The sequence below is a fragment of the Myiozetetes cayanensis genome, unplaced genomic scaffold (assembly GCF_022539395.1).
Source record: "Myiozetetes cayanensis isolate MyiCay16 unplaced genomic scaffold, myiCay2020 scf6-25, whole genome shotgun sequence".
Lineage (NCBI taxonomy): Eukaryota > Metazoa > Chordata > Aves > Passeriformes > Tyrannidae > Myiozetetes > Myiozetetes cayanensis.
The window spans coordinates 25,276,144-25,302,498 of record NW_026087853.1 but is presented as its reverse complement, the minus strand read 5'-3'; the positions used below and the strand labels follow the sequence as shown (position 1 = coordinate 25,302,498).

At 38.1% G+C, this 26,355-nt stretch overlaps 1 protein-coding gene across 1 annotated transcript in view; it reads left to right on the top strand.

The window, feature by feature from the left end:
* The window catches only part of AKAP6 (A-kinase anchoring protein 6), a 272,508-nt gene that overhangs the window by 85,436 nt on the left and 160,717 nt on the right, over positions 1 to 26,355 (top strand). Inside the window, 3 exon segments of the mRNA XM_050335742.1 lie at positions 1,689 to 2,027; positions 2,029 to 3,468; positions 24,049 to 24,171. Coding sequence (XP_050191699.1) covers positions 1,689 to 2,027; positions 2,029 to 3,468; positions 24,049 to 24,171 — 1,902 coding nt within the window.

The window sequence follows — 26,355 nt, the reverse complement described above, 5'->3', positions numbered from 1 at the left end:
TGGAAAGAGTTTTGATTTGTATATGATTTTACAGTTTGTAATCTTTTCCTGAGATTAGAAGGAAAATGCAGCTGTATTACTGATCATTGTTTAGTCATTATTTTCCTTGATAAATACAGCTTCAAAGTATAAATTTGACAGATTCATAGAAAATTCCCCTTTAATTCTGAACCATTAACAATGTCCAATTTGTGACATAGGTTCTACATCTGGATGGAATGTGCTAAATAAAAGGTATTTTCAATGTCCAAGCTTATGGTTGACAAATAACTTTCGAATCAATCTATTCTATGAATAATATTTTTAGCTGGAGGATTTTTTCTGGTTTTACTTTGAGTAATGGAAGGGGATAGATAGAGCGCAGGGCTCAAACATTACATGTTTATAGAAGTTGGCAAACAGTAGCCTTCTTTTTTGAGATGATTCCTGTTCAGACCAAATCCAAGCGATTTATTGTGAGATGAAGACATTATGTGGTTATTGCACCTTCTTCAGGCATGATGCTTAAAGTCCTTAAACTGTGGATTTAGGCAGTATAGTGAGACAGGTGTATAGTGGTACAGAGAATAATTCTGACCTGAACCAATTGTGGATACTCAAGATTTTGTTTAAAAAATCTGTTACGAAAACCAAACCTGGAAAGAAAAAACAGCATGCTGATTAGGCATTAAATTTAGAATATAGGAACATGAATTTCTCCCCTCTATGATGGTTTTTTTAAGTAGTCTCTGTAAGCAGAAGGCCTGTGTAGGTGTTAGAACATCTACTGAAAATATGCTTACAAACTGTAGAGTAAACACAATTTTCCTGTGATTGTTATATATCATGCAGTTTTTGGATCTTACTCTCATCAGAATTTTTTAATGTCCTTCAAATAAGACCGTAAGCATTAATTTGACTTTGATCTTTATATCTTATTTGCCACCAGAAATGGTCTCCTCTGTCAACGTCCATGTTTCTGAGATTGAAGGACTTCCATTGAGAAGATACTGACAAGGGGATATGGCAGGCTGGAGGTTTAGCATTCTTGGATATAGTTTTGATATATTGGATATATATATCTTGGATATATTTCCTTGAGCTGTTCTTCATTTGTGCTTTGAATATCTGACAAATAAATTTGCAGGTGATAATACTACAAAAAAGTGAAACGTAGTTAGCAACATCTGTCTCATAAATGTGTGAAGAAATCTCTGTCATTGCTACATGAAACTTGGAAAAACATTCTGGCAATCAACTGAAAGGTCGTAGAGCAGCATGGATTTTTGAGAAAACAGGATTAATGAGGAGACTCCCCAAGATACCCTCCCTGTGTTTGAGGTAGTTAATGCAAGAAGTACTATGAGTCTGCTGTATGGAATTTCTGAGTCCCCTCTGCACAGTAAGTAGAACTGAAAGCAGAATTTAATGAAGCAAACACCAATACAAAAGTGTTTTAGGCTGTTTTTAGGTTACTTTCTGCACCAGACTGAAATAAAGCATTTTTCAATTTACTGCCATTTCTAATTCCCAAATACTTCATAATGGTTAGCTCATCCACAGGATACTGCAAAAACAGACTGATCAGTGATAAATGCTTTTTAAAATGTTAGGCAGAGAAACACAGAAGCCAGTAGTTTGTTACTTTATGTATGCTGTGTATGAAAAGTAATTTACTAAAAAAATTACCATTTCTTTATGTATTTCAGGATCGTCTTGACTCTTTAACTGAAGTTGATGATTCTGGACAGTTAACCATCAAATGTTCTCAAAATTACTTGTCCCTGGATTGTGGTATTACTGCATTTGAACTATCTGACTACAGTCCTAGTGAGGATTTGCTTGGTGCTCTGGATGATATGACCTCCAGCCAAGGGAAAGCAAAATCATTTGAATCCTGGAACTATAGTGAGATGGATAAGGAATTTCCAGGACTTATCAGAAGCGTGGGTTTACTTGCAGTAGCTACTGATTCCATTGCTTCCCAGTGTAATGAAGCATTAAAGGAGAAAGAAATCCATGTACCTCTTTCAGCAGAAGATGGAGAAGAAAGCAAAGACAAGAAAGCACCACATGATCTCTCATCAACATCGTCCTTCTGCAAATTCCTCTCTTTCTAAAGGACCTCACTCTGAAAATGGTATTTTACCTACTGAGAGCAAACCAGTTTCCACATCAAAGAATCCAGAATGCAGTCTTCCACAGCACACTGGTGAAAAAATCAAACACTCTCACTGTGAAACCTCAACTCCTAAGAGGTCCATAAGAGACTGCTTTAACTATAATGAAGACTCTCCTACGCAGCCTACACTGCCAAAAAGAGGTCTATTTCTGAAAGATGATGTGTTTAAAGATTATATGGAAGCTAATGATTTAAAAAGGCAAATCTCTCAAATAGTCAAAAATGAAATGAGTAGAAGTACACCCTCATTGTTAGATCCACCAGACAGGTCCAAGCTTTGCCTAGCTTTACAGTCACCCTATTCTAACAGTCCATCTGCAGTTAGTCAGTCATATGATTGCTTAAATACAATAAGTGATAGAAATCTTGATTACACAATAAATAATCACTTTAAAGACAGTCCCATAATTCTAGGAAAGCCTGCTTTCTACACCTGTAAAGAAAAATCAAAGCACAAGAAGTGTCATGATGCTTCAGAGAAAGCTGGCAGAACACCTGGAAGTATTTGTAAAACAGCCCCATCAACACAAGACAAAAAAGGAGGATGTTCTCTACAGAATGGAATTACTCCTCATAACTCTCAGTCTCTGGAGGAGACAGAAACAGATTCTTCTGCATCATCAGATGCTTGTAACCAGAAAGATCCGAATGGGCAATCACAAGGCAAAACGGAGCCCTTTAGTTCACCAACACATAGCCAAAAAAGTGCTTCTTCAGCTGGTTCTGAGCTTTCCAACTCATCCCCTCTTCTGCTGACGAGAAAGAAAAATAAAAGCTTATCCTCAACACCGCACTACACTCAAAAAATCAATAAAGACAGTGAGGTGTGGTATGGATCTGATGAATATTTAGCACTTCCTTCACATCTCAAACAGACTGAAGTACTAGCTTTAAAACTAGAAAATTTGACCAAGTTGCTGCCCCAAAAGCCCAGAAGAGAAACCATTCAAAACATTGATGACTGGGAACTCTCAGAAATGAACTCAGATTCAGAAATGTATCCAACATACCAGACAAAAAAGCACAAAAAAAGGGGTAGAATTTCACCAAGCTCTTCAAGTGATATAGTATCCTCCTTAGGTGACAGTATTGAATCTGGGCCTCTCAGTGATATTCTCTCTGATGAAGATCTTTGTATGCCTGTATCTTGCATTAAAAAATACACTGAAGAAAAGTCAGAGAGGACTGATGTCACTCAGCCCACTGGGAATGAGACTTCTGCTTCAAATAAATCAGCTTTAATTCATCAACTGATGCAAGATATACAACATCAAGAGAATTATGAAACCATATGGGAAAAAATTGAGGTAAGGCATTAATCCTGTGTTCTTTTGCTGTGTTCTTGATAAGTCTGTATATGGAGAAGGAGCTGCAGGCAGGGATGTGGTGGCTTTCCTGTTTTCTTTCAATGATGAAAATAGTCTCACCTAGTGCCTTCTAGAAGTAGAGCAGTGATTATTATAATGACAATAGTCTGCAGTTAACTTTAACTAACTATACAGAATTTGCCTACATTATTTTACTTATACCAATGCCTTAAACTTGGTAAAACATTATTTTATCAACAGATCTGCTGTTTGCCAAGATCAGGTACATAAGTTATTTTTTGTATGAAGGGTAAAATAAACATTAGAAAATCAGGAGTCTTTGTTGTACTTGAATGAAGTTATACTAAATATCATCTTCCTATTTTCCTAATTTAAAAGACTTGCTCTATTCCAAGAATAGGAATCTTGATTCCTGTCATATCATGTATAATAACAACATTTCTTTTTAATTGGTTCTCTTCCCTTGCAGTGATCTTTGTTTCAGTTTTCTCATGGGTTTGTGTTCCTGGCCATTGTAGAGAACTCTTCAATTCAGAATATTTCATTCCCATCCTCAATGGACTTTAAAATTTCAGAAGAATTTCTGAATCCATCTCTATTAGATTTCAAAATCCTTTAGAATTCATAACACAGGCGTTAAAGGGTGATGTTGGCATCTAAATGCTAAATTTGGTATCTGCATTAGCTTCTTTGTTATCAAGTCCTCTACTAGCTAAGAAAACAGAAGGACTAGTTTTATAATGCCAGTAAGTGCTTCCTATGATGCACGATTTCTGTAACTTTTGAAGGCATTGGAAGTATTATGACTAGTAGGAAAATAGTTGAGCTAGAGATGTTAAAGTCAGGGTAGAAAACACAAAAAGAAATTCTTCTTAAACAAGGGAGATTGCAGCAGCTGTCAGCTCTAAAGGGCAGTGCTTAATGATTCAAGTTGTTCCCTCCATCTTAATGGCTGGGGTTCATCTTCCAGGCTCTGATGAAAGAACCATCTTCAGAAGTGCAAGCTGTTTCTGTGCTTAAGTTTGTGTAGTGTTCAAAATTAGTCCAGCTGAAGCTGACAGATACAGAGCCCTTCATTCTGTGAAAGCAACAAAGCCCATCAAAGCTGCTTGTGAATACATAAGATGCTGTCTTTCAAATGACACTACAAGAGCCTGTTTAAGAATGGAATTGTTGAGTGTCTTGGGACCAGCTCCCTCCAGCAGATGCTTGACTAGCATCCTTTTGGCAAGAAACAGGTGGCAGAGAAACATTTTGTATCATCCTCTCAAATCATCATGTTATTTTTATCAAACTTTTTGAAAAGGTAATTCTCTTTTAAGGGGTCATCTGTCTTTGAATGATTCCCTGCAGCTGCAGTTCAGTCCTGTTAGTATGCCGGAGTAAGGATCAGCTGTAGTAACTGGCTGCAGCTGTAAACACCTGCTTCCTTTCCGTGCCCCTCCTCTCCTCACCTCTGGAGAGTGGATTGAGCTTGTGACAGCAATTAAAGGTAGTTAGCTGTTCTCTGGCCAGAGTAAACCCTTCTAGCTAGTGAATGCAGCTGCTGCTCATGTCCTCGAGGAACTTTGTTGCTTCTGACACTACTTTTTATACGATTTCTCAGTGTTTCTGACTGTGAAAAACATTGATCGTGGAGTTTGAAAATAATCTCACAAAGTATGTTGTGAGAAGGGGCTCATAGTAAAAGGAAGTGTTCAAACAAAAAGAAGAGCAGATGCAAAGAGTACTGCTAGGAAGAAAGGTAACTCAATGTTCCATGCACTTAAAAGCAGCACACAAGAAAGTTTCATATTTATTTCATGCAGAAAGATGTATGCTAGATACAATAAATGTGCTGCTTGAATAGTGAATAAAAATAATCAAAAAAATCGAAATATTTTGCAAAGCATTTATACTATTTTAAAGAAATGATAGTTTTTCCTAAGCTGCTTATTTACCTGAGTTTTTCCATTGGTGCTAGTTATTAAATTTTCTGCTAGTAAGACTAGTTAAAAACCAATTTTTCAATACAAGAGTAATAAGAAAATAGAAAGTTCCTCCCTTATGAGATACTATGAAGTATTATTCACAAAAAAAAAAGTCTAACTAAAAATACCATTTTGTATTGTCTCAGTTGTCACAATTGAGTCTTTTCTTTTGTTAGATCTCCTGTTTCATCATTCTCTAAGCCAAGCATCAAAAATGTGGCATTGCTTTTTCAATTATTGCCATTTGGCATTTGCATTAATTCTGTTATTTAAGAAGATGTATCCAGCTCAAAAAGGAGTTTCCTAGTTGCATGAATACATGTCTCAGCAATAATTCAATATTGCTTTTGTTAGCAGTAGTTTCGTGCAGAAGTAGTCAGATCAGAAATGTAAACTTAATTAAGGACAGAAGAAGCATGCTTATTCTCATTAATAATCCAGTTACACTGCTGCAAATGTCTAGCTTAATGTATTTTATCTATTAAACAGTGAAATAAAACTAAAATTCCTCAGTCTTTCATTTTGGGATAACAACATCTTAGAAAAAGCTGGCAGTCGCAAAGCCATTGAAAGTCATATTTTAGCTAAGTAATAGGACAAAAAAGGAAGTTTCAGCATTTTATTATGATGGGAATAATTTTGAATTATGTAAATGTAATAATACCTTGATAGGAAACAATTTGTTGAATGCTAAAGTATTTTTTTGAAGCCTTATTAATTTCTCCATTATAGAAAGGGTAGTCATGGGCAGAAACATAAACTGTAGTTTTTGATATTTGCAAATTATGCAGATGTCCTTCATGGGCATTACTGTGTTCTTAATCTAGCTGTATGTCTACAATCAGAATTCTTCTTGACTGGCCCATTTGACAGTTTCTTGCTTTGCAATAAATACTGCATATTCTTGCCATATTTTGTCTTGCACTGCAGGTAACTCTTTGACACATGCTTCATGTGCCCTTAGTACTGGGCACCTTCATTCTGGGGTACAAAATGTGGCTTCTGTGCAGTTTCTCTTATGTTTAGGGAGTTACTTTTTGGAGTTAAATGTGAAACTGAGTGATACCAAATTCTGAATGTTCCTCTTATCATTATAGTTCAGCTTTTAGATTAAGTTCTGTAGTTTCTGTTGTGCCAACTGAAAGGGGAAAAGGTATAACAGCATCATTCTCACAGATAACACCATTAGAATTTTCTACTATAAGAAGTTGGCCAATTACCACTTCTCACATGTAACACTATGACTTTGGAGTATCAGTTTCAGAATGCTCAAAAGTTTTCTTTCTGAAAGAAAGCTAAGCTGTCCTTAAAATCATACTAATAACTCTCTGTGTGTCCCATTTTCAGGTGCAAACTGAAAAATTGTAAATAAAACCTGATCTTGGACTGAACTAATGACAATACATTTGTAATCATGTACATAAAATACAATAACAATAAAATAACCTCATCCAGGCAGTTTTATCTCCTTCTCTACAAAGTGATACTAGATGAACTATAATGACATCCTTATGCTGTGATCTGTGGTCATTGATAATCCTGTCTGCATGATTATTGAAGGCACTATTACAAAGAGTAGAAATATAACCATTTGCAAGACAACCCATTTAAGTGAAAATGTGTTTGCCCGCAAGTTCATTGGCTCTGTATTTTGTCTTGGGAGCCCAGTCAGTCTTGGTAATCCACCTCCTTAATGTGATAAGGGATAAAATAATGCTGCTCTACATGTTTTTCAGCTGTCAGTTAGAGCATGCCCCCAGGGAACCTACAGCAAAGAGAGGGACACTGCCTTCCAGGACCCAGGCAGGAAAACCCTCAGCCTTGTGTAACCATTTATCCCCACTAAACCCAGGATCTCTCAGTGGAGCAGAGATCTAAGACCCTTCTTTTACACTGGAGTAATGAGAACTTTCCTGTCTAGCAGTCCACAAAGCAGAGTGCAATATCAGCTAAACTTGCTAGTGTGACAAATAGCTTGTGTGTTGGGGTGGGAAAGATTTGCATTTTCAGGGGGTAGTCACAAAAAGTAAGTAAATGGCAGGCTTCTGCAAAGGCTTACTGGACGAGGTACAAACTTACGTTGGAGATATGGTGGGAGTCCATTTGGGCAGTGGAGAGACAGTTTGTTAAAAATAGTTGGAGTACTGATACAAAGTGGAAATAATTTTTTTTAGATTGAAAGGTGACAGAGTTTCTTCTGGACAGAGAATTTGCCAGAAAACACACCAGTACAATTAAGGTAGAGGATGGATTTCTTTAGGGGAAGAAAAGTTTACTTGTGTTTGGAGGTGATTTTCATGATTGGGGGGAAAAGCTTGCATAGAAGACAAATGCAGTTCAAGCTGTGGGGCTAAGGTAGTGAAAAACTGATAGGAACTGTTAATGCTGATGGAGCTTGGTAACTAAGGAAAACATGGAACTGATTTTGAATCAGTAATAGCAGAACAAGTGGAAAAAGGAGAGAAAATCAACAGGGCACAGGACTGGCTTATTTTGGATTGCCAGATAAAGGATTTTTAAAATGTAGTGCTCCTCTCAGCTGTCTTACTTTCAATAACTTAGTAGCAGTGCTCCTAATACTGACCCTGTTAAAATAGATGGATTGCATAGTTTTCCTAACAGATAGTGAGCTTGCCAAAATCTGTTCATCTCTGAATCTTACTTATACTGCTTCGTACAATTTAGATTGAAATGACTACTCTTGGTTGATGACCAGTTTAAAAAAACAGTAAGTGAAAGAGGTATCAGATCCAGAAATTACTTGGCAGCTCTGCAGTTTTCTCAGCAGTCTTGCTGCTTTGTCCAGCATAATTGAAAATGTCACTTCACATTTTCTACTGAGAGTCAAGTTTGTGCTTTGTTGGTTTGAGTCTGATGATACTCCTCTGCTTCAAAAGCCCATCCCTCAATTTTCAAGCTGGTTAAACAATTATTAAGCAGTAATGTAGTATACATATGGAACTCCCACTTTAAGGCAGACAAATGCAGTTTTACTAGAAAATGATATTGAAATACAGTTAGCCCTCTATTCCTCCAAAAGACTTAGTTCCTAAGGGTTTGCTTGAATTTTAAACAGCTCCTCCAAGTACACTCACTTTTCTTTGGCATTTGCTTTACCACAAATAGTCTGAGTGAGTTTGTTACCAGCAATCTTTGCAAAAACCAGCAACTTCTATGTAAGATGTGCAAATTCTGAATTTGTAACTTTACATTTATAACTGACTGCAGGAATTAAGCTTCCTTAATGAAACACATCTATTGTGAAGCATATGCTTGCTCAGAATGGTTTGAATTTCCAATGTAAAGACCTCAGAAAGGTTTGGCAGTGAGCAGTTTTAGATCAGGGATTTTTTACATTCAGTATTTGTCAAGTCATTCCAAATAATTTGGGGTTGGTGGAAGGGAAGAGAGGGGAAAAGAGAGGGAGAGAAAGAGAGAGAAAAAAACCTCTGCTCCCAAATTATTTTAGTAGCGCTGATTTCAGGGTATGTTGTTATTAGTATTTAGAACCGGTTGGAGGGGACATGCCTACATCTAATGTTTGGCTCACATCTGATATGAGGCCCTTTGGCCAAAAAGCCTCACAATTCTCTCTCTTTGTGTACATAGTTGGATACCACATTTCAGCTCAGGGACATCTACTAACAACTTGGATGAACTGAGAAACAGCTGCATTTGCATAAATGTTTCTGTGAGCCCTCAGCTTCTATTCTAAATGATCATTGGCTTTATGACCCAGAGTCATGTCTTAATTATCTGTACCACAGCCTATCCACAGGCCTGTACTGGAGCCACCCATGATATTTATTTGTGAACTGGAAACTTTCTTGATATTGGTCAAGGATCTCTGAATCTCTGCTAATAGGTTAAAGACTGCAAAAGAATTGAAGACGGAGGGAGTAGGACTGCAAGAGGTGGACTTTTGCTCTCACTGTAGCAAAGGACAGGCATGAAGGTGAGCAGTGAGTGCCAGGTGACTCACCTGGGTAGTCAATAGAAGCTCCAGATTCAACAGGGAAGCAACTGTAAGTTGGACAACTAATTGCTAGGGACTTCAGGATGATCTTATGAGACACTCCTTTCTATCAGTGCAGAGATACTATCGTCTGTGATGGTTCAGAGCTTTCAGTTTTCTCAGGGAGGCAGAGAAAGGGCCTCAGAAACTGCTGAAGTAGGTTTGGAAGGTTACAAAACACAGACAGTCAAATTACTATTGGGGTTTTTCTTTAGAGTGTGTGTGTTTAAGAAGAATCTTCTTGTGCTATTCATGACTAAATCATCTATAACTGCTGTCCTACAGATGCTGGTACTGGGGAGAGGGTTGTTTGTTTGTGAAGAGTTTGGAGGTAACTTCATATCCACCCTGTTAATTACTTAGTGTATTTATTTTGTGGCTTCTTGAAGTGCTGCCATTATTAAACAAAAAACTATTAAATTTAAAATATGGTTTCTAATATTACTTTAAATGTGGTAAATACAGAGAGAGAATGCTCATTGTTTTATATTTTCATAGGGATATGCTTTTCACAGTGTTTTAAGGTCTAGCTGTTCTGTTACATAATATACTTAGTCTCTGGAAGACTCATGTTTTATGTATCTTCTGTGAGGAAGTACAGGATATTCCAGAAAGATGCAGTATACCAAAATCACCATACTCTATTCTAAATATTTAATTTTTTAAATAATACATTGCTACTAATTTCCACCTAAATCAAATTCCAGTCTGTCTATCTACTGTTAACACATCATTGCCTTAAATTGTATGCATGGTAGAGATGAGTCAGAGCAAAAGAAACATTCAAAGGTCTAGAGAGGATTAACCTGAGAAGAGAGATCAAATCACTTATATAAGATTATTGCATAAGTTCTCAAAATCTGTTCCTATCTTTTTCTTCTTGTGTGTCTTTATGTATTTTGACAGCAACTAGTTTTCATTCCTCTATCCTTTCCAGTATGAACCATTAAATCATGCTGACTCCTAAGTCATTGTTGTCATCACTAGGCATCAGAGTGAATATAATTTGTGGTAAATATGGTCGGGAAACTGTCTCTCAGAGGCTTTATGTTTATGTAGGAGTTCTGTATTAGTTTTGAAAGTAACCAGAAAGGCAAAAATTGTTCTCTTGTCCTTGCTTTCGGTGTTGGAGCACAAATGATAATCCTCACAAACATCTAAGCTGTCCTTACCATATCAAACTGAAATTGTACCTGAATTTTCTTAAAGCATTAGTAAAGACTTATTTTGAACACTGATTCACATTCAGGCCAAGTGAGATCTCCCAAATGAAAGCTAGATTTGCCTCTGGTTTCCTTTGGCCAATATTTGGAATCTTTCCCAGCTAACACTGGGAGAACCAACAAACAAGTAGATTTTTGGTAGTAGACAGCCTAGATGCTCAAGTCACAGTAACTTAATATTACTAAGTGCTTTTCCCCTGCTGATGCCAGCATGTGACTACGTGAATGTTTTCTCCCTTTGGTATATAAGACTAAAGACACACAAGTTAATTTAAAATACAACTGCTGCACTATTATCTGCCTAAAATTGTCTCAGGTAAGCCCAAACTAGGGTCACCTTTATCTATGCATTGCAGTACAAATCTCTTACAGCTTTGTTGAAGTACAACCAGGGAAAAAAGTAGTAAATGTGTTAAAACCAGCAAAGATTCTGCAGTTAAAAAACCACAAACAAACAAACAAACAAACAAAACCCCACGAAAACAAGTCCAGAGATTGGTTTTATTTTATTCTCTAAAAATATCAATATTTGTGGATAAAAAAATAAGTCACAAGTAGGGTCTAAAGAGGGTGTAACGGAAGGCCCCCTAGAGACCACTAAAAAAAAAGCTATCTAAAAGGGAGGGTAGATGAATTAGGGAGCAAAAGAAAAGCAATTTATGGAGGAACTAACAGTGACAGGATCTCTTCGAAGACTGCAGGTGAACAGGAACCAAGTGCGTAACAGGGGGCTAAATGAGGAAACTAGAGGAATAATAATGGAGTAAAGAGAAGAGGTGCTGAATCCTGATCTCTTCTCACTGTTGCAATTTTTAGCGAATAGTGGCAATCACCATTTTCCTGTTTTAAAATTCAGAAGTCTTAACTGCAAAACAAGTTCATGGGTCAAAGAATTATAATATCTCTTGAGAGGTGACAGACTTGACCTCTTCTAACCAATTAGCCTTGAAAAAATAAGAAATACTGAATTAAATGTTCTGTCTTTGAGGGGGAATCGTGGTCATTATATCTTAAGTCATATCAGTGATACAGCAGAGGTCAATATATTTAGCACTTACCCACAAGCAAACAGCATGTGTTCTACTTTAGTAAAAAGTGATTTTTTTCCCCTTCTTTTTCGAAAACTCTTTGACGTGGTGATATATTGCCCTCTTGAGGCCACAACTTGTTCCTGCACTTATTTTACTGATGTTTTTATTTCCTTCCCAAATGAGCGAGCCCCACATAATTTCACAAACGTTGTTGTTAGAAATTCAGAGAATAAATTAATAAATCATAATCTAGAAAATTTCCTCCTTATCAATATCGTTTCTTATTTAGTTTAGTCTCCAACAATTTTTTGCTATGTAATTTATCCCAACAAATTTAATGCTGAAATATTTTTCTGATTAAAAAAAAGGCACGTGTATGTCAATTATTAAACTTAAAAAATAAAACATGCTTCTGCACTTCTAAAGAGTTTGTAAAATATATTTTTAAAAAATCCTATCCTCTGCAAAACATTTAGAGATGCTATCTCCCTGCAAATATAACTGCCATTTTTATTATTTAGAGAGCAATAGTTATATAATTTCAATAAGAAGTGTTTATTTCTGCTTTGGGACCACCAGGTCAAAAATATAGTAGCATTCTTTCTTTATCTATCACTTACTGCCTGATTGACTGAAAGTGTTATGTAAAAATTAATGAATTTACCTTTTATTTAAAATGCACTGAAAAACCCACGGAATTAATTCTGTGCTGTGGGGTAAAGGTATAAAATTTGCCAAATTTCACTCTTTTCATGTGATTTAGTATTTGTTTGGTAAAACATAACATCTTTGGAATTTCACAGAGTTGTTTAATTGACGTAATTCCTCTGATTTCAGGCTACAGGAGCAACCATGGTGTGTGCATATCATGTGTGCCTTTCAAGGCATTAAATGCTTGGGGAACGAGGTTCTTTTCTAACAACTATGAGATAAAAGAGTAAAGAAATGTTGGACCCAGTTTGGGAGGTGCTGGCATGGCTCAGATTGTGTGTTCTCCAGTGCCCAGAGCACGTGCAAGATAACAGCTGACCATCAGCTGGAAATAGCAGCTGCACAAGGGCGTTCCACCCCCAGTCCACTGCCTGAAGCCCAAATACTCAGGGTATGCAAACCAAGGAATGATGGCCATCCATAACTGTCTATTTTTCAGAGCAGAATAAAGCCATATATTAATTTATTGCAGAGGCCATCATATGGAAAAAATTGCAAATGAAGATTAGTTTGTCTTTTGGATGCAGTTCATCTCATAATCAATGCATACATTAGCTGTAAAACAATCTGAAAATAAGGTATGTTGCCAACATAACATTTAAAATAATTACATGAAGAGGCAATGCAGTACTTCCAAGTACCCTTACACTACTGTAGGTTGCTTCAACATCCACAGTTATATTGGCAGCATGTTTAGACAAAGTGCATCAGACAACTAGCTTCATTGAAAATTAACATCCTAATTATAGACTTACATTATCCATAGAGTTTGGATCAAGGTTGTTTTATACCAGACATTTCATACTGAAAAGGAACTGTGTTTATGAGGAGATTTGAATTTAGGTTTACCTGTAGAATAAATAATAAATTGGTGCTTACGAACATATGCTTACGAACTAACTTCCACATTTTCTATTCTAGTTTAGAGTTGTTCAGAATGCAAAAAAAGAAAAAAAAAAAAAAAGGAAATTTGGGACTGTGAATTTACTGCCGTTTTGTGACACTATCCTTTATACAAGATATAGTAACTCATGTTGGTGCCTGGCATTTTTACCAAAGACAGGCCCCTCTCCTGTGCTGTGATCAGGGTCCCTCCAGGATCCAGACACTCCTTCCAGCTGCTGCTGCAGAGATAAAGTCCCCTTTGTGGGAGATATTGGCATCATCTTTCTTGGCTCAAACAGATTTATTTGCTCTTCTTGTCCTTTCCTTGATACATCATTGGCCACAAATTTCTGTAGATGTTCTTGCTTCTTGATTTAATGAGTAAAACAAGAGTATGTGACCTAAGAACATTCACATATCTTAGCTGATTTCTACATGTGGCAAGTCTTTAACTTAGAAAGGGTCACATAAAAGTATTAGCTAAAAAGGGCTCAGTTTAGAATATTTGATACTGTGATGCCTAAGAGAAAACTTGTCCTATATTACAAGATGTTTTGGGCATCTATCTTTATTTCCTAGCTGTCACTTAGGCCTCCTGAATTTTATGTAGAGAAGAAATTACTCAGAAAAAAATTATTTTAAGAAGAGTGAGAGTTTCTGTGAAACATGACCAATAACATGCATTGCTCTTTGTGAATAAATATATTTTCAGAAACTATATGTTCAGTCCTAGTAGTATAATGAGCTTAGAAGACTAGATTTGTATGAACATTCAGAAGTCTGAATATTACTCAGCTCACTCAATATCATGATTGTTGACTGTTCCACTTTTAACTCTCAGAGCTTCTGCTGGCCTGTTTTATTGCCAAGGGCCCAAAGAACATCACACTTTTTTTTTTTTTTAACTAAATATATATAGCTAACTTGTTCTTTTCTTATATTTCCTCCTCGTCCGTTTTCCTCCCAATTTATGCCCCATTTCCTTATATTCTGTTTTTCCTTGCTATTTCTGTCTCATTTTCAACATTCTTGATATCCTTCAACTCACAGGTTTCTCTTTTCTGCTGCTTATATTATTCACTCCATAGTTTAAATATTGTTTCCTTAGGAACCTTTTTCCAGTGAAAAATTTCACCCAGACTAGGGATGCTGAATGAGTCGAGTGCTAGAAACATTTTAATACAGATTGACTCTGTAGAGGTTCTCTGACAAAAGCTAGTACTGATTAGAACAGTGGAAAATATTTGCTTCTTTAACCGATACCTGTGTGCCTGCATAACCCCACTGAGGTGAAAATTACCTGTGTACGAGGGGAGGGTTTTGGGGAGTGTCCCTCCCACCCCCTGGAGACGATGGTTTGGCCAAGCAGAGCTGGTAGGTGTCGCAAGCCACCTCCACCAGACAGCTCGCACCCGCCGCCCAGCCTCGGAAATAACTAGAAGTCAAATTAGTAGGCGTGATAACTTGGGAGGTAGATAAGCAAAATTACTGTCTGTCATCCAGAATGTGAATGCATGTGTAAGATTTTTCCATAACAAGAAGGATATGCTCATTCACTTACTAACTCAATCCCTGGGAGTGCTTTGAACCTCACACCGCTTCCGAGGTACAGTGCTGATGTCCCATATTTTCTCAGCCTGGACTCTGTCCTCACCTGAATAAATGCAAGAGGCCAAAAACTTTGTCTGGCCCTGTGCCGATTAGCATTACTGCTCAGGTGGGAAGCATGGCCATGTCAGCATGAAGAGAGGCCAGAAGCCATTTTGTATGCCTGGCGGCATTGCCATTGGAGTAGGTGGCAGGTCTGGAGGTTCACAGCCAGCCTGTACTGCTGTTCAGTTCATACTAGTGGATTCTTTAAATGACAAATGAATCAGATGTTCTTGCCTTTCTCGTCCCTTCTCTCCGTCAGTCCTCTCTACTCTTGAACCCTTGCAAAGTCACAATGACGCTGGCTTTTCCTACACTGCTAAATGACATTCCTATGCACAGCTCTCTTGGCCTTAAGGCTATGTGGATCAATCCAGCAATGTGCTTCCAGCCCATGGATTTTGCTGCTGTGATTCTGAGTGTTCAGTGATCCTCTAAAAGACTGGGGGAAACGTTACCAATGGTGTTGGAAGCTTGTCTGCTAATCTAAGAATATATGTCTTAGGGACAGGTTTTAGAAAGCATTTGGCTTATTTTTCCTGTATCTACCTTACCCTCCCAGTCAATCTGCTGGTACTTAGTATACCCTTTTTTAGATCTTGCAAGTTTCAAACCGGAGGAGGCCTTGTGGTAGTTTTTTCAAACAGAAAGTAGACCTTCACCTTGAGCCAAAGGTAAGACAAAGCACAGGGTAAAGAAACAACTATGTGGCAAGGTTTAAGTATCTATAGAGATACATTTAGGAATGATTCTTAATAGGTAGCATAACCTAGACTCTTTGTCTAGAAGCAGAAAAGAAGTCAACAGTCCCATCTGGGCAGTGAACTTTTTATTGCAGAATTGGTCTCACCGTCTTCAAATATAGTTAGTTATAATGGATTGAAAAGTAACACTTCACTTGTTTCTCCGTATCATGCTTTTAAAGGCTATCCTATGTTTATGGTTCTGTCTCTTTTACCTAAAAGGCTTTAGGAAACTGAGAATTTAAAAATATTTTTGGCTATTCCTGCTTTAGTTAGAATAAAGTACGGAAAAATAGCTTGGACTCTAAATCTAGGAAAAGTAATGAGCCAGGGACCATCCTGTGGTTATGGAACCTTCTGCTCTGTAACCATATAATTCATGGCCAATTCAGTAGATGCCCATTAGGGAAAATGCATTCAATTTCTAATTCTGTGTGTGGTAGCTGGGCACAAAGCCTAGAGGGGAGACTCATGAAAGATTTGTGTAATTTAACAGTCTTAAAAATGCTTAACTAGACAGTATATAGTAGAAGAAGTTGTGTCTTTACATGAATGTCATCTAAGAAAAGTATTTGATCTTTATCTTTTCTTAGTTTGGAAGAGACATTTAAGTCACATATTCTCATAGACTGGGCTTATTGAAAAAATGTGGCACTTTTTTAGCAGAAAGCTCCTAAGTTCTATTTCTGAATTGTTTATGAATATATCCTGGATTGCATGTTAAGTGTTTCCATGCTACTGATGTGTTTGGCTGGTTGTATGTTTCTGTGAGGTCACCGCCTGCCACAGAATTTTGACAATATCACACAAAGGATATTTTCCATTGTGGCATCTTGGCTCCTTGGGGATCCCTAACATCTGTATTGGTAATGGTTTTACTGTTGCCTCTGGCTCTATCTCCAATTTAATTGACTGTGGCAGTTTGTTGCAGCCTCATCCTCTTGAGTACCTGGATTTCTTTGACTTACCTTTGCCCATGAAGAAAGTGCACTTTTATCCTTTTGAAAATAAAGTCCATGGGCAGGAATGTGTTCCTCCTGAGACTAATATGCAAGTCCTTTTGTGGTTAGACAAAGGGTTTTCTTAATGCATTCTGTGATAGAAGTGCCCTTAGAGCCAGCCCATCCTTGTACACAGACCCCTCTGTGAGCTCAGTCTTTTTGTAAATTGGGAACAAACTTTACAACGCTGTCTGCTTGCAACAAAAATGGACATTCATTTTTAAGCACACAGCCTCATAACCAATTCTTTTAAGAAGAGAACTCCCTTTGTGTAATAAAAGGGAAGGTGGAGAGGAAAAAGGTCTGGGGTAGTGATTTAACAAACACTCTTGTTTGGTGCTTCCACACTAAGGTTTGTGGAACACAGTAGATTTTTCACCATCACTCTTACCTATCAGGGCAAATAATTTTAGTGTGTTTGCATTTAATAGTTTGGCACATTGCTTTTATTCTGACTTTCATCTCACTTCAAGTCATTAGAAGGGCTTTGCACTTTTACAAATGCAATGACTAGAAGTGTCTTAAGTATAAGCCCACATACATCTTAAATGAAAATGTTAAACTAATAGTGGTGTTAAAACTGCATATCAAAAAATTACAAGTCAAAAAATATTGAAATAAATTTGTTACCTGTGTCATGTAGGAACAGTAAATCTGGGAGGTTTTTTCCATAAAAAGCAAACACAAATTTGATCTAGGATGAGTGCCAGAAATTATGTCAGAATGGTAGAATGCAGTTGTTTCCTCTGTTTTACAGTATAATTTTGACAATGTTAATGTCAATATATGAACTTCCTTAAGTGCATATATCCAAATTCCCCATCTAAAGGAATATCACATCAAAAATCTACTAAAGACATCTAAGATACTGCTGCTTTTAGTGTAACAACAAAAAAAGGAAGTTGCATTTTTTAATAGAAGTTCGATGTTTTCACATTTTATTTTTTTGTAACCCTAAATGTGCTTTCAGACTAAAGCTCAAAACTATAGAAATGAGGTTCAGTTTGCTTCCATTCTAAATGTGGTTTAATAAACCTGGACTTGAAAAGTGATAGGTGCATCTGAGATGGAAACTTCCTCTTTTCCCATTCCATTCAATTAGTGAAAGCTGAACTTCAAAGTCTAAATGAGATCATTTGAAGTACTAAAATTATTGAACACCGGAACTGTTTACTTTTCTGTCTGACCCAGGAAAAAGAGAGATCTTGTAATGTAAAAGTAAAATTAAACCACTGAACTGAAGTTAGGAAACTTTAAAAGTTCTAGTGCAAGAAGTGGTGTTAACCTAGTTGAGAGGCATTTGTGCATAATTTTAAGTGACTCAATCGTCAAAACATTCTTTTCATGACTGTGACAGTAAAAGCTTTTCTGGGAGGTCTCAGTTGTGTGCCAATGAGAATACGTCTGAGCAACACCACTGACGAGCTATGAAAATATGCTGAGCTATTATCAGAGGCTGGAGCTTTTCTATAGTATCATAAGCCCTTATGTTATCACTAGTTTTGTAGTTTTTACCAAAAGTTTTTTAATTGGTCAACTGCTTGTTGTTTTGCTGACAGCCTGTAATGTTTCTCTTGGGCTCTACATGGTCTTTTTAAACCATGAGCATTGCCTGTGCCACCAACTCTGGGAGCATGTAGCCAGGGGTCAGTGGATACCAAAACTTATTTGATTGACTCGGTTGATGGCAGTAAGTAGCAAACTGCTGCTGAAAATTAGGAAGTTGAAAGTTAATGGATATATATTTCTAAAGAATTATGGTCTTTGGCCAGAGATGGGGTGAGCTTCTGAAGTTCAATGGAAAAACGTAGGAGGGGACTGTGGAAGGTGGAGAAACGCAGGGAGTGAGGAATTCCTGGGCTATGCCAAAAGGCATTATGGGCAGCAGCTAGTGAGCAGTGAGGTGTGCTGAAGTCATCATGAGTAGGGAGGAACATCTAAACAGAATCCAGCAAGAGAGGAAAAAGGCACAAACTACTTGGGTTGCCAAAGACTGCCTATTTCTGTGTTTATTTAAACTAATTTTTATGACACACACTTAGGATGAACAGAACACACACAGTCCTATTAAATGTAGTGAATTGCATGTGAGACTTGTGCATCTGTCCATCTCCGTAGGCCTTGCCCCCATGCTCCAGGGTTCCTTATTACTGGTGGCACACCACCGCAGCTCCTCTCCCGCTCTGTTATCCCATGTGCCAGATTCAACCAGGCTGCCTAACCCAAGCTCCATAGCACAGCTGTCCTGGGTGTAGGGAGCCCTGCAGCCCTGTGCAGCAGGTGGGGCATCTGTATCTTTTGTATGCCCTTATATTTAATAGAACAGTGGTAGGAGGCACATTTCCAGGTACACGGTTTCTCAGCCCATGTGTACTCATAGACCCTTTGGCCTACGAGCTGATCCATCCTTGCCCTTTTTGCGTGACTCAACAAGTGAATTCTCATTCTTGTGATTCAAAAAATTTAACTGTTCTGGTGATTAATGGTGAAGTCTCAGGATATTTAGTTAAATCTCATAAAATTTATTTTTAATACTTAATTTAATTAATTCCTTAATTTTACAGAACAATTGAATTAAGTGTATTTTCATTCTATGAGTTATGGATTTTTTTCCCCTAATACTTAGAATTGTCTGCCTTTTTCATTCTTATCCATCCAGAGAAAATAGAATTAGATCACAAAAAAAACTTTGTATGTACCAGATTTCAGATGAAGCCATTCTTGCTCCAGATTTTTTTCAGAGATGTGTGATCAGGACTTTCTTTTTTCCCCTAGGAAAATCTGTAAAATTGTCATGAAACAAAATGGAAAGCTGAAGGTTTTAGTGTTTTGAAATTTCCTGTGTGTCGTACAGGAAGAGCTTTATAATTATTTGCAGATTTTATCACAGAAATTGCTGCAAATCATCCCATAACAATCCAGAAACAATTGTTACTGTACTAAGTAGCATAGAATAAGAATAACTTTATGCTGTTAAGAGCCCTAGTTTTTTTTAAGATCTAGCTTGCTAGCACAGTGCAGAACTATAACGTTTGCAAAACTGAATGAGCTGGTCAAAAGGCAGAGACTGGATTACATTGGTATTTATTTTTTTCTCTTCTGCTCCCCTCTTTTCTTTCTGAGGAATTCTTGTACATTTTTATGTAGCCAACTATGAGCTTTCAACTTCCAAGAAGTTTTGATGGAAAAGACAATAGTTTAATTTCCCATTAATTTCTACCAAAGTACGAGTTGGGTAAATTTTACAGTATTTTCATTATAAGTATGATACTGTCTCGATCAGACTCTTAACTAGTATAACTCAGCATAGATTCACTGAAGTTATTCCTGTTAAACTCTTTCCCACCTTAAAAATGATGAAGAAAAAATACTTAGAGAAAGAAAAACATAGTCTCAGTTAGAAAAATCAGAAAGGTAGGTGTGTAGAAAGGGATGTAAAGTGTTTTCATTGGTATCTTATTAAATGAAGAGAAAAAAAGAGAAAAATATCCTGTATTGGTTAGAATTTGTCATCCTACGAATTTATTTCATTCACTGAATACTCCTAGATTTGGATTTAGGACTCCATGTTAAACCTCATCCTTTTTGTTGATATAATTTATCTGGTAATCTGTTTTTAAAGCATAGTTTCATGCTCTGGCAGAGTCTCACAATACATTTTCTGTATTGTAAGAAAATGTTTTTTTCCCCTGTTATTTTTCAGAACTTATTTTGTCTTAATCTTTTATTTAAAATGTATATTCTGGGAAATATTTGAGATTATAAGAAAAGGAACTATTCTAATGCTCTTTGTGTCCCTGACTGCATGTACATGATTAATTTTACTCTAATTACCTAGGCCATCTTGATTACACAGAAATGGCTCTGTGTTGGTCAATCTGCGGAGGGACGGCGGCCCTTCAGTCAAGGGATAAGTTATGTTTTGGACTTCCCCTCTGTTATCAGACTTGAGGAGATTAAAGACCCGAATTTATATTTGTGCCAAGGCTGCATGGACCACCGATGCTGCAGATGCTCCTTCTCTAAGTGTGAGCGAGCAGGTGGCCTCATTCCTGCCCTTGGCTGCCCGGACCAGTCGAGCCGGCCAGTCAGGGCCGTTTGTACTGGCCCCAATCTCAGAGCCCGTGGGTCACTGCACCTTGACCGAAAGTCACAGGTGAGAAGGGGAAGTTCAGCACCGAGAGCAAAGGCAGCCCGGTCGGTCACACCGGAGCCGCTGCGCTCGGCAGTGCTCGCAGAGGTTTCAATTTCCGAGCCCGAGCTGCCTCCCTGCCGGGCAGGGGTGAGCCGCGACACTGGTGGCTGGGTCATAAAGGCCGCTCCTTCCCTTCTCGTTGGCATCAGGCTACTCAAATAAATAGGATGGAATCCTGGGCATTGCTACGAGAAAAGAAAAACGCCGGGGCATTGTTTTGATCGCTAATTCACTGCGAATGAAGTAGGACCTGCGCTGCTGATATTTAATCTCACGTACATTTTGATATACAGGTGATTTTCTATTTCGCACGCTCTGTAACAGCCTGAAACGGGCCGTCTGTGATTCCCGCTCGGCTGTCCCGTCTTTGGTGTCACGCCGCGGTTCCGGCCCGCGCGGGGCGCTGCCGGCAGGTGGCGCTGTGGGACCAGGCACGGCGCGCGCGCGGGCGGGTGGCGCTCCCTCCGCCGGCGGCCCCGCGCGGCCCGGGCTCCCCTTGCCCTCCCTGCGCTGCCCTCCCCTGGCCGTCCGCTGCTTTCGGTTTCTACAAATGTGCTCTTTTGAATGGTCTCAATAAAATTTTATTGCCGTCATTTGAAAAATAGTGGAATTACTGTGATTTGTGCAGCCTGGCAGAGGAGAGCCCGCCGGGGCTGGCCGCGGCCGGTTCTCCCCGTTTCGTGGGCTCCCTTCGGGCACCATGTACCCCACCGCGATTCCAGCGTGCCAGGTGGCACTGGAACTGAAGCTTGCAGTTGTGGGTTTTTGTTTTGTTTTTTTTCTTCCCCACAGATAACGTGGCTCATCGTGCTTCTGTAGGAGATTGTATCTTCATTTTTTGTTCAGCCCCGCAAACGAACCCCCACCCCAGGCATTCCCTGCTCCCCACAGGGGCCCACCGCCGACCTGGTCTGGGCGGAGAGGGGACGCATTAGGCTGGAGCTGGCTGCCTGGGAGTCTCTAAGCACCAGCGTGAAGTAGCAGACATTACAATACAGGCACGTTTTGCGAGAGGGCAGAAGAAACTCTGTGGCTAATAGTTGCTTTTTATACTGCTGCAAGCCTTCAGTGTTTCCGAGCACCCTTTTGAAGGCATACAGACATCGAGTACTGCAGGCAGATGTTATACGTGTCTGTCTCCATAAAATACATGACGCATATACAAAAGGGAGCCTTTTTTTTTTTTTTTTTTTTTTTTTTGTGTTTACCATATCACCTTGTCTCTCAAGGACAGCACATTGCTAAAATGCAGGCAGAGATTTATTGGAGGGACAAGAAGGACTTTACCCCTCCTGCTCCTCTCCCCATCAGCTCACGTCTCCCACTTCTCTGCCAATCTGGCACCCCTTATGCTTCACGGTGAGCTGGAGGAAAGCAGGCAATATAGCCAGGAGGACGTCTTGCCCCCTACCCTGTGCCATGTCTTGACATGGGGAATGTAGCCCTTATGGCATGGCCTGCTGTGGAAGAGAAGAGATGTAGCTACCTTCATTACTTGCCCCACAGTATAGGCACATTGTCTCAGTCCCCGGAGCCACTGGGTTGCTTTCCCTGTCTTCCTTCCCCCTTTCTGGAATGTCCAGATAAACAACCTGCAATGAAATCTGCACAGTAACAGTTTTCTTCCTTGTAATGGTTTGATATACAGTGGATTCCATGAATAGAGATTACAATAGTGTCCTCATCATGAGATCTTGTAGGTACTCACATAAAAAAAAATAATTGAAGTATTCAGAGTGCCTCAGTGTTGCTGTCAAGCCTGCAGTATGCACTGCAGCTTCCTGCCAGAGGCTAGCTTTTGTTCAGCAGTACTGCCACTTCACCTGGAAGCCAAGAGCTGAATGTTGGACCCTGCTTCTTGGCACAGTACTGGGCCAAAATGACTCTACTATCGTTAATTTTGAAGGAAGTGTGGCTCTACTTGGTCTGTGTTATTACTATTCCATAACATGGCTGTGCACCTACTGCTCAGACTCCTGGTTCTGTCTTGTTTAGAATTCCGGTTTCATGTGTAACTTCAGAGAAGGGGATTTGGGGTCCTGAGTCACTCAGAAATCTTTAAAAGTTCCATTCTTAGCTTATTTTTAGCTGTCTGAATGGACTAATAATTAGCAGAAATCATTCCATAAATAAAATGGTGAGAGTGAGATACTGAGTGTGTATATTGAGTTGTTATCCAACTGGAAACTAAAATTTTCACAATGCTGTGAAATTCATAGTTAATGACTAATAATATAACCAGCATTAGAACTAACTTAATCTAGTCTTACAATGCGTGCAATAGATGGACATTCCTCTTCAGAGTTAATTTTCAGGGTGCTTATAAACATCACGGTCAGTTTATTCCATTTACTCTCTTGCTTCATGGTGGATAAGACTTAGGTAAAATTATCTGTACTCAGTATGTGCCTATAGTATCATCCAATCATGTAAATTCAGGGGCACTATTTTTAATCAGACAATATAATTGGTACTAATCTTGAAATAAATGGTGCTCCTGAGAAACAGGAGCTCCTATCTTCTGCGGAGCACCATCTGTGTGGCTCATATGCAATCAGCAATATTTATATTAAATGCTATATATTCTGCCTCATCTACTGTTTGATTTCTTCTCTCCTCCTATGAACCAAAATAGGAGTCACAACACTCAAGTTCTGACAAGTAATTTTTTCCTCAGTCCATTATGTATACCTTGTTAATGCAGTTTTGTTCAGCCCTTTTGTCATCCTACAGTGCTCATAGTACACCCTGTCTGCCCAGTGCAAGTTCTTTAGTTTATTTGCATTATAATCTCTATGAAGATGTTTATATATCCCCTTCATATCTTCTAAAACTTTCCTGTTTTCTCCATTTCATCGCAGTCATATGGATCTCACATTGTCTGTCCCAAAATATCACATTAGATTATCCCCAGAAACATTGTTCTGCTTCTCATTTACTAGAAGACCACTTTCTTTTTCCTTTGTGGGTTTTTTATTTTTGTTTTGTTTTGTTTTTTCTTTGCATGCTTTTAAGAGGCAAAATTGTTCTCTCTTGGCTAAAAAAAAAATGATAAAATTGAGCATACATTTTTCACATTGCTGTTTTGCTAATAAATGTGCTTTTCTTGTTCCTTCTCTTTTCTTACATGGTAAGGGGTTTGTAAGCAAACTGGATGAATTCATTCACTGGTTAAATGAAGCCATGGAAACAACAGAGAATTGGACTCCTCCTAAAGCAGAGACAGACAGCCTTAAACTGTACCTGGAGACACACCTGGTAGGACAAGATTATACTACGATTACTATCAGTAATTGAAGTGTTCTGCTGTGCTTTTTATTTGATTATTATTTTTTAATTAATAGTGTGCATCTATATTTTAATGTAAGATTTGCAGCATTACAGTTTATTTTAATGGAAATACCAACAAATTATTTTCTGTATTTGAAATATATACTGATAGCTTTGTAAAAATTAAATTAAAAAGTCAGAATTACATTACAATTCAGAATTTATCTCCAAAACTGAAAGAAAATGGCAAAAGCAAAAGGAGAAAGGATAATGTTTTTTCTGCTGATCATTCAAGGATTTTTACTCCACTGTAATATTAACAAAAGTCTTTCTAGTGTGTAACTTATTTTCCATCCCACATTTTTAACATAGTACAGAGTAGTATAAATAAAAATTTGAAATAGTTAATAATTTTATTTGATGTGCGTTTCTGTCATGTAATTAATACAACTGTCACTAACCTTGTTCTTGTGCAAAAAGCTAAAACATTGAGTGGAAGTAGAAAACATTTGGACGAATAATCTTCTGAATATATTACAGGCTAGATTTATAGATTGAGAAATATTTGATAAACCTCATGGGACTTTCACTGAATTCTTCCAAGAGCTGTTTCTCGTTATGAGGAGGTGAAACAAAGAGCTGCATTAAACCAGGCATTAAGTCCTCAAAAGTAAGATTTAATGCTGAAGATAGAGAATAGAGCTCGGTGTATGCTGTTAAATGGGTAGGTGTCTTAATAGGTAAACTACTCTAGCTGGTAAAGGAACAAAAAAACAATGGAAAATTAAGCAAAGAGATTTCCTCTCATTCTGCCAAAATCTTAAGTTCTTGCCAGTATGAAATGGAAAATACACAGTGATAGCACTACTTTTAGCCAATGACCTAGACATCCCACCTAGATAAAACAGTACATTAGCTGAGCCCACAACAGAGCATCAACCCCTGAAGCTGAGTCTCATTTCCAGTCTCTGATAATCATATGGTAGAAAAGTATTTGACAGCCCCAGGAAGTCACGTGATGGATTACAGGAAAAAATGTCATCCTAATCCCTAGTGTAATACTGGAGTGACCATTATTAAATTAATTAAGTTTACATTAACCACATATACAATTAGAACCAAATTGAAAACTGTCTTCAGAATTTCAGCTATAAAGAAAGCTCTTGTGCCGTTTCTTCTTAAACAGTTTCTGTTGTAGTAGCATCCAGGAGCAGTCAGTAAATTGTGGTAGTCTATCAAACACAGTATGAAGATGCTGCATTTTTGCCTTATGTTGTATATTTTGGGTTTTGGGGCAGAGTTCAGTTTTTTACCTAGTGCTGCACACACTTGGTCCCATGGTTCCCACTGTGTTTTCAGGTGCTCTGAAGATACAGAACATGTTGTAAAATCAGGCCTCAGAAAAGGCACTGGTCAATTTGTTTTCCTTGTACTCTGCAACAGAAACTTCCGTCGAGATAAGTTTTTATGAGTAGAATTGCAATTTTCACTCTTGACTGGATAAAAAGAAATATATTCCAGGAACAGGGCAATCACCGGGTGGAGTACCTCTGACAGTCAGTTTCTTTTTCCCTTTCTTCTGGGGCGAGGAGCACAGTAGCTCATTTGTAGGCAAATGACTTCCAGCTTTGCCATGTGGTTCTCTGAGAGGTGAGGCCAAACCCATCTATATCAGACTGGAATGTGGAATAGTAGCTCAGAGGCAACTGCTTCATTGTAGAGGTAGTCTGAATAAATGAGTGCCCATACATATGGGCACGTGTACAACCTCACTTTCCCCTACCAGTACCTAGGTTCCCAGCTGCACTCTCTATCTGCATATCTTTGGGGTAAGGAAATAGTTATATGCTTCAGGATGACTATGTTATGAAACTAGTTGGGTTTTTCCCTTCTCTGAAGAAGTAAAATGTCTAAAGAGCAGATCAATTTCAATTGGAAAATATTATAATTATTTTTATTGCATCTATAGCCAGTGAAAAACCCACTGTATAACCTGAAAAAACATAACTCTGAGTTTTCTTTTTTGGATTTCAGAAAATATATACTATCATACCAGTTTCTACACAGCAGAAAAAAGAGCATTTTTACAGCGGGGAAGATAGTTATTTTTATTAATTAGATTGTCAGCTTTTCAGTGGCATTTCTCTGTCAGACATCCTAATCTGTGTTTAA